Source organism: Polypterus senegalus, chromosome 15, assembly GCF_016835505.1.
Source record: "Polypterus senegalus isolate Bchr_013 chromosome 15, ASM1683550v1, whole genome shotgun sequence".
Classification (NCBI taxonomy): Eukaryota; Metazoa; Chordata; class Cladistia; order Polypteriformes; family Polypteridae; genus Polypterus; species Polypterus senegalus.
Genome location: NC_053168.1, coordinates 324,920 through 342,007, shown reverse-complemented (window position 1 = coordinate 342,007; position 17,088 = coordinate 324,920). Strand labels below are relative to the sequence as shown.

The window sequence follows — 17,088 nt, the reverse complement described above, 5'->3', positions numbered from 1 at the left end:
CTGTAGGTGCCAACATGACTGGTCGCTTGGGCCGGACTGAGACACTTTTTTGGGCACACAGTGCCTAATTTTGAAGCTCTGTAGCTGGTGCCCATTGTCATTTTTTGGTGCCAGGCATTATATTGAACTGGATCCGCTAGTTGGTGCCTGTTTTTATGCTCCATTTGAGTATAACTTTACAATTCTTCTGCTCAGAAGAAAGTCATGACAGAAATGGGCACGAGGATGGCACCCCCAATAGGCACCATTACATCTTCTCTTTCCAAATCATCCATCGACTTTGTAAACCTGCTTAAGGAAAGGTTAGCCCCATGGTGGGGGCCACAGTGTGCCCAAGCAGCTCTGTGCAGAAAGCTTGAAGCAGCACTGGGCAAAGTGCCGGTCCACCATAGGCCGGCAGTGTAAAAATACATTTTCAAAGGCAGCAGAAGAACTGGCAGCCATTAGATAAAAGTCAGTGACGGGCACATGTACAGGGGGGGTTACAAGTCCCGGTGGGAGTGCCAGTCTGAGGGTCTGAGACGTGTCTTTGCATTCCCATGAAAAGCAATTCCCAGTGGGGCTCCGATTTCATGAAACTCCGTGAGGACACAGTGCCAATCAAGATGTCTCACTCCACTCTGGTTGACCGGGCCTCACCTTGGCATGCCTGCCAATCGGCATTTCCTTTTCTTCCTTTGGTGTAATCCGAGCCTCCGGGTCTTGTTGTTTTTTTTCCTCATTTTTGCCTTCAGAGAGCTACAGTGGAAGCGCCAACATCAGAACGGTGTGATGTGACCCAGGGCAGCACATGGCGAGAGGCCTGCCAAGTGACACATGCGGAAAGCAAAAGCAGCAAGAAATATTGGGGTAAGGGAGGGACGAGTCAAGGGAGAAGCCAGGCAACACTGCTGGTCAATGAGCCAGTGCCCAAGTTCTGCTTTGGTTGTGCCAACTCACATCTCATTTCCAGACCTGGGGAAGGCAGTGTCCCTTTTGTCCCTTCAGGAAACATTACCCATTATGGAGAGGTTTGGGCACCCACGTCAGCGCCTGGGCAGCAGCCCACCCTCCTTCATACTCTGTAAGTGCCCACATCTGGTGCCACCTGCAGGCCCGAAGGATACCAGGTAGGCCCTGGCACCTTCAGCTCCCACCATCTTGTAAAATGCCCCCTGGTGGTCTGTTCACTTGCTGTCTTCCATTCCCTTGAGCCCCTCTAGGGTGCCAGCAGCTCATTCAATCAGTCACAGTGCCACATGAAGGAATTTCATCAATTGAACGAGGGTGACGAAAAAACATCCAAACCTGAGATCAGCTTTACTTAATATAGCGCCTTTCTGGAATGGAGGTACAAGTATGAAGCAGCAGATGGTGAAGTCACTCAGTCAGCAACACCTGGCGAGGAGTACGTGCCACCTTGTGACGGAATGTGGGGGTCTTTCCCCATCTTTGGCCACTTTACAGGTTTTGGAAGGTGAGCACAGCAGTGAACTTCTGACTGATGCTAATGTGACCTTATATAGCGTCTTTCAAAGCACTCGTCTACTGAACAACACTACATGGCTGACAGGTGACAAGTGACAGGAGAGGGAGTGATGACGAGGATGTAGAGGCCGTTCTTGGCAGAATGGTGCTTGACTGGCACCCCATGACTGGCACACCCTAAGGATTTTTCGAGGAGATGACTGACGCCAGAGGTGCCCACGCTGCTCTTACAGTCCGTGTCCTCCAGGGGGCGATGAGCCTCCTGCCTGACATCCTCCGGCTCGTCCTCGTCCTCGTCGAGTGGCAGCTGTTGACTCGAGAGAGGGTCAGACCTGGAGTCAGCCTGCAGCCCTCTGCCGTGATGTAGCGCCTTTCCAGGGGGATTCCCATTCCAAAGGGCCCTACAAGCTGCCCACACAGGGCACGGGGTTACTTTGCCGGTGAGTGGAGACGTTATATAGCGCCTTTCCATGGTACAGTGCTACGGTCTTCTGATGCCAAGCTGGTGGACCATGGAGGTGGACGAGGTGTGCCAAGGTGTTGGTGACACTTTAGAGTGTTGTTATTAACGGGTTACAGATGCGTCCTGATATGAACAACGACATGACTTTAGGGACACATTTTGCCTTGTTTTCATTTCTTGTTTAAATGTATTTTATAACATGGGGGCCGCTTGACCGATACTGCGTTATCTTATATAGCGCCTTTCAAAGTAAGCCTTCAAACTGCTCCAGTGCTTGAGCGACTGTGTCACAGGGAGCCAGAGATGACAAGGACACACAGGAGCAGACAGCATCATTAATGAACTGGCATTCGATTGGCTTGTGTTTACGCTGCTATCCTGTCCTTGTCCACTGGGGGGCCATGTGCCTCCTCAGTAAGGGTCATGGCAGATGAGCCCTGAGCCCCCCACAGCTCCACCACTCCGACTGAAACTGTAAAAGCCTCCGTGGAGTCCTGCCGGGCGGCAAAGTGCACCTCAGACCTGCTAATGGAGGTCCGAGGTGGGGAGAAATGGGACCCCGGGGTGGAGATGCTGCTCCGAGTAATGGACACAGATGGGCCCACAAATGGACAGCTGTGGTCCCAGTGGCTGGTCAAGTGAAGGTGACTCAGCCGATTGGTCCGTGGGGGGACCATCGATGTCTACTGGGGGCACAAAACGAGGGCTGATAATTCTTAACGGTGCTTTGTGTAAGGAGAACCTGACCTGAGGGACGTGTCAGGGTGTAAGGTGGGAAGGTGCCACTAGGACCCCTGGGCAGCATTAAGAATTACACGGGATGGCATCATTCAGAGAAGGTGCCATGTTTGTGAAGTCATTGGGTGAGGCCTCATCTCTCCAAATAGGGTCAATGTCAGTCCCTAAGGTGACCCGTGACCTTCCACTTAAATGGCCTGCCCATGCCCACTTTGGCATGCAATGCACAGGGCATGAGGAAAAAGAACTTCTGAACTGGCCTTCTGTAAAGTAGAGATGCGTGGTGGCCTGGCAGGGAAGGCACTGAGCCTTGTGCCCCATGGCTGCCAGGTTAGCTCCAACACCGCCTTGGTGCCTACAGAAAGGCGTTATATAACATCCCGCGTGCTTGTCACGTCTATACTGAGCAGTGGTCCTTCTTGGCTCTGTTTGACTGGCATGAATGCCCTCCTCTTGACCTTATGTGGGTGCCAATCCCTTGCTATGGTCCAAGTGTTGTGAGGACTTCAAAAGCAGCAAGGGAAGCAGGGTCTGAATCCCACCCGTCTGCCCTGAGGAGCACCAGATGGCAGGCCCGGCTGGCATAGAGGCAGGACTGGCCCATTGCCTGGTGATGTAGCACTCTGCCTGGCATCTCCCTTTACTCGTCCCTGCCTTACCCTCACCTCCACTAGAGAGTCAGGCTTCGGCCTACACTGGGCCACAATGTGCTTCAAACTCAAAGCTCAAAAATGGACTAGAAAATGTCCACAAGGGAGGGGATCACCATCAAGCCCTGGCTTGTACAGAGCAATGCAATGCAATGAAGAAACTTTATTAGGGAGAGGAAGAGGAAAACAAATCAAAATAATAAAAGGCAAAAAAATTTAAAACTACAATCCAAAGCAAACGAGACCCCAAATGAAGTCGAGAGTTCGAGATGGAAATCCAAGAAAGTACAAATCACACCCAAACCCACCACAAAAAAGCCACCCTTGACTTCACTTCCCAGCCTGCCTTGAGTTGGCCAAGGGGCGGGCCCTGAACAGTGATGGATGGATGACCCCGCCTCCTGGAGAAATCCACCCAAAAAACCCACAAGGAAGGTAAGAGGAGCACAAGGAGATGCGAAGGGAGTTTGGAAATGGGGGCTACGTGAAGGAAAGTGACAGGAAAGTGTTGTGGTGACATCGATGGCGGCTCGTTGGGTCCTCGCTCTCCATTTCCAGGACTTTTTGTGCTCCTTTGGACTTCAGCTTTTCATTTCCTGGTGACTTTTCTCCTCTTCTTTCATTTTGCATTTCTTCTCCCTTTTGGGCTCCCTGGCACTCCTGACTGGCACAGCTACTCTGGTGCTTTGGGTGATTTCTTCAGAATCAGAATTTGGCCCCAGTGACGCCTCATCCTTAACTCCCTTCCCGGACCCCGAGCTCCTGATGTGGCCCTTCATTGGATTTGATCTTTTCACGTGTTGGCAGTGGGGTCTTCTGATGTCTTCTGTGGTATTGCCACCTTGGCACATCTTTTCTGTTTCTCCATTGGTTTTCATCCCCCTGATCAATCAATCAAGAACTGTGTGGATGTGGTGGAGGTGCCCTGGTCCAGCGCTGGCTCACCACACTCCCCCTTCGACACTCTGGCCTTTGGTCTTCACGTTGTCCGCCTGCTGGTATATGACCCCCACCCCCCCCCACCGCCGCAGTCTTCAGCAGGTACCTGGCATGTTGGTGCCACTTCGCCATCTTGGCTTATCCACATCAGCACACCAGCCTCAGCTGGCTCTGCCAGGATGAATGATGAAGCCCCTCAGCCGAGCTTTACTTCTATGGCTGAGCCTGGTCAGTGAGGACAGGCCACTTGGCCCCACAAGCTCCCCATTCCTGTCAACCCAACTGACTCTGGAGGTCCCCACAGCCCTCCTGACCACCACACTCCTTGGACACGTCTTCTGTGTGTTTGTGCCCTTCAACCAGCTCCTCTCTAGCGCCCCCTGTACTCCCTTAAAGGGACACCTCTGACTCGCTCCACAAATTCCCTTCATAATTTGAAACGTGTCGTGGTCACCACCTAGTCACCTCATATATCACCTCGTGGTCTCCTCCTAGTCACCTTGAAGTCACCTCCTAGTCACCTCATATGTCACCTCGTGGTCGCCTCGTGGTCACCTCATATGTCACCTCGTGGTCACCTCCTGGTCACCTTGAAGTCACCTCCTAGTCACCTCATATGTCACCTCGTGGTCACCTCATGGTTGCCTCATATATCACCTCGTGGTCTCCTCCTGGTCGCCTCACATGTCACCTCATATGTCACCTCGTGGTCGCCTCATATGTCACCTCGTGGTTGCCTCATATGTCACTTCGTTGTCACCACCTAGTCACCTCGTGGTCACCTCCTGGTCACATTGTAGTCAACTCCTAGTCACCTCATGGCTTACCTCGTGGTCACCTCATAGTCACCTCATATGTCACCTCGTGGTCCCCTCCTAGTCACCTCATATGTCACCTTGTGGTCACCTCCTGGTCACCTTGAAGTCACATCATATGTCACCTCCTAGTCACCTCAAGGTCACCTCCTAGTCATCATTCGCTTTGCTCTCCATGGTCCTCAATCAGCCTGGCGGCTCCCCTCAGGATTTTTCCTTGTGCCTTTTTGTCCTTTTTTTTTTTTGGAATATGGAGACCAGAACTGGCCACAGACATCCCGGTGGGTCCTCGCCAGTGCATCTGAGAACCTAAGAATGGCCTCCTTTGACTTGTACTCCACGTGTCAAGGCGCTATATGACCTAACCCTAACCCTACTAGCCTTCTTCATGGTGTCTGCCAGCTTCAGGTTCATTCAGCCCGCCTCATTGTTTGCTCTCCATGGTCCTGAATTGCCACCTGCTGTCCTCTAGAGAATGAGACTTCATCGCTGAAGATTGCTGAGAGTGAAAAGGACCAGGAGATGAAGAGACAAATGAAAACGAAGGCAACCATAACAGAAAGACCACTGAATGGGGCCACTAAGACAATGCCAAGGCAATGCCAAGGCAACGGGGCAAAAAAAAAAAAAACCAAGAAGGATGACGTCAAAAACATAAAAGAGAACGAAACTCCGAGCAGGCAAAGCAACTTCAAGTAAAAGTGCCCTGCTTTGCTGAAATGGGGACAAACTGGGGACACACCAGGGTCGTTACCATGGAGACTAACCGCTCTGTCACCGAGCCATAAGTGAGAGACAAGAATCAGAGCCGTAAGAACGAAAAACAGCGGCAAGCAGCACATTCAGGTTATAGAAAGATGGCGGACAAAGTGACACCCCAGTGATGTCACGTGAGCAGGTGAAGGACTCTGGGGGGCCACCGTGTCAGCGGCCAGCATGAACGTCACCAAAACGGCACTGCCCATCAATATTCAACAGGGACACTAAAGATGTACAAGTTCATCAGGAATCGACAGAATTCAGTGGGATTCCTCGACCTCGGAAACTCCATGAATGGCTGACAAGAAGTCCCAGAAACCCACCAGGAAAGCAAAAAAAAAGGGATGACAGTACGTGGAATCTCTGCCACCGCCGCTGCCACATTTATAGCACAGTGTCTCCTGTGTCACGGGTGTCACAGCTGTGGTCATGTGATGCCATTCCCGTGTCACCAAAAAGGGGACAAACCCCCCAAAGTAGATTCCAAAATAGAAAAGCCTGCAAAATGCCCAGAGCACGGGTGGGACAATGACGCTCGGGACCCCTGGACTGTTTGATTAAGACCCTGTCCCTTCTGCCCTTCCTCTCTGCAGATCCTGTCAGGGTGGACGGAGACCCTCAGTGGACAGCTGTTTTCATGTGGCAATAGGTCTGGGCCTGGCTGGACCACTCAAGGACATCGTGGTCTTTGCTTTACGTACGTTTGGCCCAGCCTGAGGTCCAGGGGGCTCTGAGGAAGTCCACAGGGTGGACGTCACCAGACTTTGCTCCATTCAGTTTCTCCTTAAGTCTCCGATGCTGGCACCACCACGTCCCGCTGTTAGACTGGCACTGCGCAGTGACGAGCGCTGAGTGGCCCCCTGCAGACATGATGCTCATCTTGGTGTCATCAGAGCAGGGGGTCTCGTGTCTCGCAGTCTGAGTGTCCGTCAGGTGCCTTTTTGTAAACTCCAAGTGGACTTTGCCAAGAAGACGCCCAGAGTGATGACTGTCCTTCTGGAAGTTTCTCCCATCACCACAAAGGTGGTCTGGAGTTCAGCCAGAGTCGCCATCCAGTTCTTTGTCACCAGGACCCCTCTGTCCCCCAGCTGGTGGGCAGCATTAGGATGACGTGTAGTTTAGGAGTCATGTCTGGAGAGTCACGGAGGTCTTCCATGCTGCAGTCTTCCGCAGATCTGCGCCTCCCACACAGTCCGCAATACTCCTCGGACCCCCAGGCTGGGATTTTGGTTGCCTGTGGACTCTCTCCAGGTAACATATCCAGACAGTTGCGTTTCTCTCCAAGCCTTCCATTTGTCGCCATCAGGACCCCTTTGGGCATCAAGTGCTCTGTGAGGGCTCATCTCAGTGCCCGCCTTATTGACTGGCATTTGGATTAGTCATTTCTTCAGTAAATTGCTCTTTTTCTAGGTTTCACTCCACAGGGAGATGCCAAACTGGTTCTGTGTGGGTGAGTGTGCCCTCCAGTGGACTGGCACCCAGCTCTCCATCACACTGGACCTTTGTCATGGCTGAAAGCAAAGCCCCCCTAAGATGAGAAATGAGTGGCAGCAGCTCAGGGTGCTTTGGCACTCGCCTAGGTCGGCATTCCTCTGGCGTGAGGTGTGGAAAGTGCGCCGTGAGACGCCATTAGTCACTGCTGAATGCGGCCCATCAGATAGTGTCGGGCAGGCCAGGAGGGGCTCCTAAGCCCCCTTTATTTGACGGCTCACACGCAGACAATTCGTTTCTTTGTTTTGGTTTGTTTTTCAGGCCTCCCAGCTGCGTCTCCTAACGTGAAACTGGCTGTCAGTGTGAGCTTTGGGGGTCCTCAGATCTGCCCCTGGACACACCTGCTGACCTCAGGGTGGGACTGGGAGCTGAGCACTCAACAGGTCACACGTCTGAGGCCCTGAGACCCCCTGAGTCCCTGTAATCAACCCTCTCTATGATCTCCGTGTGAGTGTGTGAGAGAAAGAGTGAGAGAGAGAGAGAGAGAGACAAAGGGGACCTGGTTACCTTGGCAACAGGGAGGGGTGCCGCCCTCCTGTGGGAAACGAGATCTGCTCTTGATTGACCACACCCCCATCAGACACTTACTGGTCACACAGAGAAGCTCCTCCTACACCCCGAATGTCACTCGTTGTCAACTGTGTGGGAGTGTCTCTACAGTGTAGTGTGCACTGTGTGACAAACAGGCCCCCCCCAGACAGACAGATGAGCGCTTTATGGGCATTGGAGTGGGCAGTCCTGCGACATGGCAGGTGACAGCGCAAGTCACTTAGTGTCCACAGACATGTGGGAAGGAAGGAAGGAAAAGGTGCTTTGGAATTCCACATCCCGACATGTCAAAAAGAGCAAAGGAACGAGAATCCAAATGACCAAGTGATCGAGTGACTGAGTGACCAAGTGACAGAGTTGAATGAATGAGTGAGTGACAGAGTGAGTCAGCGAGGCTCTTCAGACCTCTCTGTCACCGAGATGTCCCACCACACCGTCAGCGCTGTCACTTCTGAGTGTCCTTGAATAATCAACACAGGGTCTACACGTGGGACACGACATGCAGCCTATTCTTGACACCAACGGACAGAACGTCACAAACCTGCTTCCATCAAGTCAGGGCCACAGGGGGCTGGCGCCTGCCCTGGCAAGAACAACCTGGAGGGGGCGCCAGTCCAGAGTGGGGTCGATTCACTCACAAAGGGTCAGTGAACTGGACCTTCAAGTCTCTGGGAGAACATGCAGAGTGCACATGGAGACGAGGGGGGCAGCAGTGCCAACTGCTGAGCCATCTTCTCACCCTGCGCTCTTTCCTTCTATAGCGCCTTTCATTGAACTGGTGCCACAGGTGAATAAGTGAATGTGCTCTGTTTATATAGCCTGCGGTGGGCTGGCACCCTGCCTGGGGTTTGTTTCCTGCCTTGCGCCCTGTGCTAGCTGGGATTGGCTTCAGCAGACCCCCGTGACCCTGTAGTTAGGATATAGCGGGTTGGAAAATGGATGGGTGGATGTTTATATAGCGCCTTTCACAGTTTCACTAAATACATTTTCATGATGTGAACCATTAAACGTTTTTGAAATTGAACGCCACGCTGTGCTTTTTAAAGGTGAGCCCCGTGGCGTTGATATGCTGTTGATATAGCGCCTTTCACGGCCATTCTAAACTTCAGATGCGCATTTTCTTTCTTTCTTTCTTTCTTTCTTTCTTTCTTTCTTTCTTTCTTTCTTTCTTACACGGAGGTCGCACCCCACTTCTCACAAACTCATATAGCGCCTTTCACCCGGATGCTAAACTGATTTTGTTTGAACTTTTCCTCTTTTTCCACCCCGTGCCCAAGGCACCATTTCCATACAGCCGAAGCCCACCCACACTGAGATCCTCACACACCCCCCCCGTCTTTCGAAGCCCACCACGTACCTTTGCACTGATTCGTGTTTTTGTCCAGAATCGCCTTCGTTGAAACGATTTTTCCGTATCTGAAAAGCAAAAAGAAGAGAAAGAAGACAGATGAGAGAGAATCCAAGTTGGACCCCCAGGCCTGCCCACCCTCATCCCCCACTGGGTCACGCAGCAGAGAGACGTGCCGGGCGTTTGAAGTAAAGCCAGGTGGTCAGGAAGAGGTCAGGGACCTGGGGGGTCCGACTTGGATCATAGCTTAGATGGAGGAGATGAGAGCTCTGGAGGAGCAGAAAGTCTGGAAAAAGACGAGGGGTGGGAGAAGACACAGAGGACCACCAGTGCCACGGAGACACCAAAGCAGTGAGTGGCTGGAGAGCAGGATGACAAGATGGATGAGGTAAGAAAGCTGGAGAATGCCAAGCCAGGACACAGAAACCAGAGGGAGTCGAAGAGGAGTGGAGACGGGCACAAGCTGGCAGAGACGACTCTGGGTCTGGGGGACAAGGCTGTGCCCCTGGTGGTCACCTTGTGTCTCGTTTGAGGAGCTCCATGCTTGTGGTGGCCTCTTGAATTCATCTTTTGTTCATTCAACTCAATAACGTTTTCACCTTTTCTCGATGCCACCGTTTTGTGGTGTGGCTGTCACCAAGTCACTAAGGCAGAAGAAGCGGCCATTCGAGATTCCAGAGGATCGTGTTTTTGTGATGGGCTTTTCTCTGCCGTTCTTCACCTTCTGGTCCTCACTTTAAGGGGTGGGAGTGGGAGGGGCCTGGCCAAGAGCGCTGCCCACTGCCCACAGTTTGAACCACAGGCCCATCCTCTGGGGGGCGCTGCCACGCTGCCCTCATTACCTTTGGTTTCCAGGAGATTTTCTCCGATTTTCTCCTTGAGCCTCAGCCTCTGGACATTCTTGTAGTTTCACTGCCAGCACTTTGCTTGGTGGCATTTCTGGGTCAGGGTGAGGAGGGGCAGCCCAGCTTTAGGCACAAGACCACTGGTACATGGATCTCGGAGTGGGGGGTGTGCTGACTGCCCACTGTGGGATCAGTCAAGGAAATGCATGGCATTGACCCTCTGACAGTCTGGTAAGGACGTCACGTGCCACACATGCTGGAAGCCTGTCCAGCCCCTCAAGATGGTGCCCAGAACTGGCAATTCAGAGCCAAATTGCAAAGTCAGATGGAAGGATGGTGAGGAGCACAAAAAGGGGAACGGCCCTGCTGGAACCCCTGTCTGCCTGGCACGGGGGGACCATCTGCTTGTGCCACCAACCTGTGCTATGGCTAAAGGGTCACATCCAGGGTCACTCCTTTACACATGTGACCCACATCTCAGAGTTAGCACCTCCAATGGCCCCCCTGCTGCCCCCTAGAGGATGGGCTGCGGACTAACAGACATTGTGCCAATCCTTGCAGTACCTGCAGCTGTGCCCTCCTTGTCCCAATTGGGTCATGTTGTGGGGGCTCAGTACTCTCATCTCTCTTTCTATCTCCCTCACCCCCATGGCATTGCACCCAACATACTCACAGACTTTGCTGCCCTCTTGTGGCCACTGCATGCCCACACTACCCTGTCCAATTGCTCTGCCTTGCCATTGGGGGGTGCTGTCACCTCTGGTGGTCTCATGCGGGGCTGTCCTCTGTCCTCACCCCCTGCCAGCCTCTTCACATGTTATCATCCAAGATGTGACCCTGTGGTTTACGTTAGTCACTCTGAATAGGCCTGGTGTGCCAGATGGATGATGATGATGATGATGATCCTTTAGTGTCACCCTAATTCACCACTCCAGACATCTCTGGGCACCAATGTGCCTTCTCTGTACTTCACTTTCTATGCTTTGATACCACAGGAGCCGCCAGCGAGATGGACGTGAAGAGAAAAGAGAAGGGGGTCTTCACTGTGGCATCTGGGTCTCTGTGGCAAATGCAATGAAGAGTGGGCAAAGACCACTGAGGGGGGCACATGGAAGGGCAAATTGACAGTCGTTAATCAAAGTGATATGTACAGAGTGAGGAGGACAAGGCGACTCGACAGAATGGATGCAAAAAAAAAATGACATGGCACAGAGCTGGGAAACAGAAGTGGCACACGGCGAGAACACACAAAGTCCACACGGGCAGTAAGAACCCGAGCTATGCAGCTGCAGGGCTGACCTCTGAGCCACCAAGCCTGTCCCTGCATAAGAGGCAGAGAGATGTGAAAGGCACTATATCAAAGCTCGACAGATGAAAGGCGCTATATTGTGGTAGACCTTTAGGACGTAACAATGGAATTGCTCTCTATAATTGGCAGACCTTCTGTCACACTGCAGGGACGACTGGGGTGCAAGGTGGTAGGTTATAAAACTGAAAGGCGCTATATGAAGTATAGAACCAGGCCTGTGTGTCCTCCTGGGCTTTGAGTTGGACAGGTGGGTTAGAAGAGCATTGCAAACCCACCCAGTCGCCATGCTGATGCAGTCTTCCTGCCACGAAAAGCGACCTTGGCAGACTGGCACTCGGTGACACTCTGCATGATGCCAGCTGACACCCAGACAGACTCTGAGGGCTCCATCAGACTGTGTTTGGCGTGTTGTGCCAGAATGAAGTCTCACTGCCATCGTCAACACATTTGATAAATTAACAAGGCCATAATTGCCCTGAGCTGGCAGGCCAGATGAGGCCCAGGTGGTGAGGATGGCACATCAGCATTCCACACTTTCCAAATCACAGCACTTGGCAATTTGAGCTCCTTCATGTCTGCTTAATTCACATTCACAGTAAAGAGGGCACGGAGGTGGCAGTGCCACCCAGCGGTGTTTGGGCCAATCTGACCCAAGTGTTGTTTGGGTGAAATGAGGTGCAAGTGTCGTCCATGGACTGGCAACCTCAAGACCCGCTGTTGCTGGGGCAGGTGATGCCCTCCATGAGCTTCAGATGACACGGTTAGCTCAGAGCTCCACACGCCATGGAAAATAAACGAGAACTAAAAAAGGTTCTTCATTCAGGGGTCTTGTGCCATCCTGCTGTGTTCCCTGGCAGGCTGTCATTGGCACAGCCTCTTGGTGTCTGCTGCCTTTTCTCAGCTCATCAATGAATCGTTTAATCGATGAGCCAAGTGTTCAGACTGACAGGAGGGTGGCCAGCAGAGGGCACCACTGAGCTGATGAAGAGACGGCCTGATGGTGTTAAGAAACTTCCTTCCCCTCCATTAATGTAATATAGCGCCTTTCCAATCCCCCTGCTTGCTATTATATGGTGCCCTTCATATTTCTCCACCTATTACTGTATATAGTGCCTTTAAAATCACCCATCTGTGATGGAGCGCCTTTCCCATTTCTCACTATCTCGTGTGTATCGTTATATAGTGCCTTTCACTTAGGCTGCTAGGGTCAGTTTTAAATCAGTCTTAAAGTGCAGGGGTCCGCCCTGCAGTGCCACTCTGACCGCCCCCAGTAGAAATACGGGTGTCAACGGCCAAGGGCTTTAGGGTGCCCCCCATCCTGCCCTGCGTGATTATTATGGGATGTCTGTTAAGGTGGGGTCACAGAGGAGGTAAACAATCAAGCTGGGGGTTCAAAAACCACACGTGTGAGACGGACTCAATTCAGAGAAGCTAGCAGGTGTGCTGAGGTGACATTAGGGACTCCAACGTGCGTGCCAACACCAGCCAGGCTGGTTTACAGAGCCATACCAGTCTGGGTCACAACCCAGCCTCATGCCCTGCTGTCATTTGGCCAGTGCCCTGCACACCTCTCTCTGGGGTCCTCTGGTCACTGGTACTGTGCCAGCTGCGTACCTTAACTTAACAGGCTGGTTCTTTGACCTCAACTCCATTGTTCAGCAACAGGCCTCAATGGGGTGCCAGCTGGACGGTCACTCTGGAGGTCACACTGTCCTTACATAGCGCTCACTCTGACAGCCAAAAAGTAAGGACATGACCACAAGTTGAGGACAAAAGAGGGGCAGCAGGGGAGGCTGGCAGTGGCACTGCTTTGGTGTGCCCTCATAAACTGAATAGGCAGATAGGAAAGGCACTATATGCTCGATAGATTCAGACAGACCTGACGGGTGCCCCTCTGAGGCTTGTCCTATGATCCCAAAATCACCCACTGACGGGTCTCTTGGCGATGGACTCACGCAGTCGCCATCTGTCTCGTTGGCACCCTTTGGTTCAGGGTTCGAGTGGAGTTGAAAGCCTGAGCCTGCAGTCTTCAGCTGGTGCCAGTGATGTATGGAGATGCCCGGCGTGGTGCCAGTGAAATGGTGGGTGCCCGTCGAGTTTCCAGTGCTATGCCAGGACTCCACGTCCATTCCTGATCTGATTTCAACAACTGATACAAAATGAGATTTGCCAGAGCCAACCCACTGCTGGCACTGACCCTGCCCACCTGAGGGGCATTAGAGAGCACAGATGAGGCCCCCAATTCAGTCTACTGACCAGGTGGGGCCACTAATCACAAAAGAATGGTGGCGTGTATGCCAAAGGGTACCGAGTGAAGGATGCCTTGAGATTCCATGAGAACCTGAACATCTGGACTCATCACCAAGACCCCCAGAATGGCACCCTAAACACTTTCCTTCCTGGCTTTAGAGCCTCCATTTACTTGGTCCTCTCTGGTCATCCATCTTCTGACCTCAGTGACAAGACCCCAGGTGGTAGGAGGACGACCCGAGCATCAGAGTGGACAGAACTGACCAGGAGCTCAGCGGACCCCTCAAATGCTGCATTCGAGTTAACTGACCATCGGGGGGAGGGGGGTCGGAGCTCGGCTGTCATTCATTGCTGGGTTGGGTCCACTTATGCTAATTAGCTAGAAACTGACCACGTGTCCTGATGTGTGTGCGTGTCATGTGATGGATCATGTGGAAGGTCAGCGCTCAGTGAAGGGCGCTATACGAACATAATTCAGTTAATATAGCCCCGCTGAAGTCTACCTTCAATTATATGACACACTGGTGGGGCCTCGCCTGGAGTCCGGGGGTCCGTCTTGGTCTCCATGTCACAAAAACAGATAGAGCAGCACTAGAGAAGGTCCGGCGGAGAGCAGCCTGAGCAGCGTGGCTTCAGGACCACGGAGAGCGATGTGGCAGTCACAGCAGGCCGGGCACAGCAAGTATGCCAGTCAGATGGTAGGTCATATAGAGAGGCAAAGAAGTCATCTGACAGGCTGGCGAGGCCTCCTCTGTGTCCAAATTACAAAAATGACCAAGCCAGGCTGGCAAAGTCGAGAGGAGAGCAGCTGGGCTGGCTGAAGACCACCCTTAATTAAAACAAAACACAAGCCAATGCAACGAGGGTCTGTCCAAGAACGCCACCCCATGCCACTGCATTCAGTTGTCAAGGTAACCAGCCCAGCAACCGGTACACAACATGACTGCCACCAAGAGAAGGGGCGCTCAAAGGGGCAGCAGAGCGATGTCACCATTGTACCTAAATGAACTCACAACCCCCACTACCGCGTCACTTGTGAAGCTCCTCCCCCTCAGCCGATAGGTCGCTAGGTGACATCACTGGTGTTTACTGGGGAACACTGGAACTGCAGGCTGCCTGGGGGGAGCAGAAGGTGAGCCGTGACAGGTGAAGGGCTCACCCGAGGGTCCCAAACGTGTGATGTTGTCACCCAGAGCTGAGCGGAAGCTGTAAAGCTAAATGCCCCAATCGGCTCCCCCTCATCAGAGACGGCGGCAGACTTACGGTTGGCAGAGCTTGATGAGGTCCTGGTCGGTGGTGCCCGGTGGGAGGCCTCGGATGTACAGGTTGGTTTTGCTCAGCTGCTCACTGCTGCTGCTGCTGTTGCTGCTGCTGTTGGTGCTCGGGCTGGGGGGCGCCATGGGATGAGGAGTCAGGGCATAGGACTGCTGCAAGGGAAGGCAAGGAGACGCGTTACAAAGAGGAAGGAGATGAGAGGGGAGCCTGAGGCCATGGGGTGCCAGTCACCAACAATGCAATTCACGGAAGGTGACACTTACATAGCGCCCCGCAGGCCTCACGCACGCGCACACTCAGTAAAGCACAAATATAAACACACGTGACAGACGACAGAAGGGACTTCAAGATAAGGAGCAGCGAAAAGAAGCAGAAGCCCAGGCTGCAGGGGGCAGCGTTGGCAGTGCCAGCACAAGAAGAGCCGCCTTACGATAGCCCGCTTAGATTGGCTCTTTGGTTTGCCATTGTACATGTTGTCATTTTGAACTCCACAATGGTGCCACCTGATAGCTTTAATCTGATGTGGTCTGCCCCCTCACCCATGGCACCGCAAAGGAGGTCACAGCCCTGAGGGTCTTCATTAGCAAAGGAAAGGCAGAGAAGTGAAGGGTCTCAGATAAGGGTCCTCGTCTTTTTTGGAGTGCGTTGTCAAGTCAAAGCCCCCTCTGTGATCTCACGCGTTGACCACACCGGCAGGACACAAAGACCACCATGGATTGTGCTGCCTTTGTGACATATAGCGCCTTTCTGGGGTCACTAAGTCGCTTCCTGCTTTTCCGTTGTCACCTTTCCTCGACGGTGGGACGCCATGACAGGCTCGTCCTCAGCTGCTCTCTAGCAGTTTTCATTGTCATGCCGATTTTCCAGTTGTCCCCTGCTTTGGTCGCCTGGCTGATTCATTCCGATGCTCCATCTTTCATGATTCCTCTTTAAGTGTCCTAAGGGAGTCATGTTGTCCCCATCGCCATACTTGAGTCTGCATTAGTCTGGGTAAAGGGGGCGTGTGGTGACCATGCCCTGTGATGGACTGGCATCCCGTCTAGGAATGCATCCTGTTTTGCGCCTGCTGCTGCTAAGGTAGGCAGTGGGCATGATACAGAACTGGAACCAGCCCTGGATGGGGCGCCCACACTCACCCACTCACTGGTGTCCTCCGCTCCAAGGGTAACCAAGTGACCTGCAGCTTGGCCCTGGGCAGTGACAGGCAAACACAGAGTTGGCACCCCAGTTAGAAGGGGAGAGAGATGGCCTCGCCATTCATTGTGCCCCTCCGTTTACCCTCATTGCTGCATCAACAAAAATCAGAAGAGTCACATGAACAGAACTGTCATGTCCTGCAGCCATTTGTCACTACAAGGTGACATCTAGAGTGCAAGGACTTGGAGATAGCTGCACTACCTGCTGTGCCACCTGTACACTCCAAAGATGTAAGGATGTTTGTTGATTGGTGCAGCATGAGGCCGTGATGCCCTCAGTAAATGAAGAGCTGCTGAAAAAGCGGAAACGTCGACCACCTGGGGGCGGAAAATGGGCACCTAAGACATGCAATCAGCAGCAGGGAGTGCCAGGCACAAACTCGGCCCGGCAGGGAACCCACAGGCTTTCTGTCACTCATTCGCTCACTTGTTGTGCCACCGTCATGGTTACGCTTTGTTACTCGCTAGAGTGACGACTTCAGACAGCGAAACAGCGGGCCTCCTCTGATGGTGCCAGTCTTGGAGTCGAGAACTTGTGTTCACAGTGGCACTGCAGGAGCCAATGAGAGTCTGGTAGTCTGCAGCTGGAGGGGGTGCCACACTCAGCGGGCAATAAGTAAATAATCCAAAGGCTAAAGGAGCAAGAAGGGCAGAGTGGATGGCAGCATCTGAAAATAGCCCTGTGACACTGGCGAGTGACAAGAAGAAGAGGAGCACTGACCCAACGTGAGAGATGCCAGGGCCACCTATCGACTTTACTATCCATACCTCTGTTATATAGCGCCTTTCACTCTATCTATCTATCGAGTATATACAGTAGATAGTGTATGCCATGCTGTGCCAGTCTCAATGGCCCTCCTCTTCAAACCTTCCTACTAATTTCCCAGTGAATTGTGGATTGTTGACCAACTGGCCCCCCATCAGTCTGTCCACTCATTTCTTGAACTTGCCATCCAGCAGAAGGCCACAGGTGACCAAAGCCTGTAACTTGGCA

General features: G+C 52.7%; 1 protein-coding gene across 3 annotated transcripts in view; it reads right to left on the bottom strand.

Annotated features, from left to right (window-relative positions):
- Positions 1 to 17,088, bottom strand: part of rbms3 (RNA binding motif, single stranded interacting protein) — a 68,065-nt gene that overhangs the window by 23,703 nt on the left and 27,274 nt on the right. For 2 of the 3 annotated variants that reach the window (XM_039736235.1, XM_039736236.1), the window contains exons 2-3: positions 14,887 to 15,050; positions 9,229 to 9,287 (exon numbers count right to left, since the gene is read on the bottom strand). In XM_039736235.1, the coding sequence (XP_039592169.1) occupies positions 9,229 to 9,287; positions 14,887 to 15,050 (223 nt within the window). The remainder of the gene's footprint in view (positions 1 to 9,228; positions 9,288 to 14,886; positions 15,051 to 17,088) is intronic. The other variant, XM_039736237.1, reaches the window with a different exon arrangement.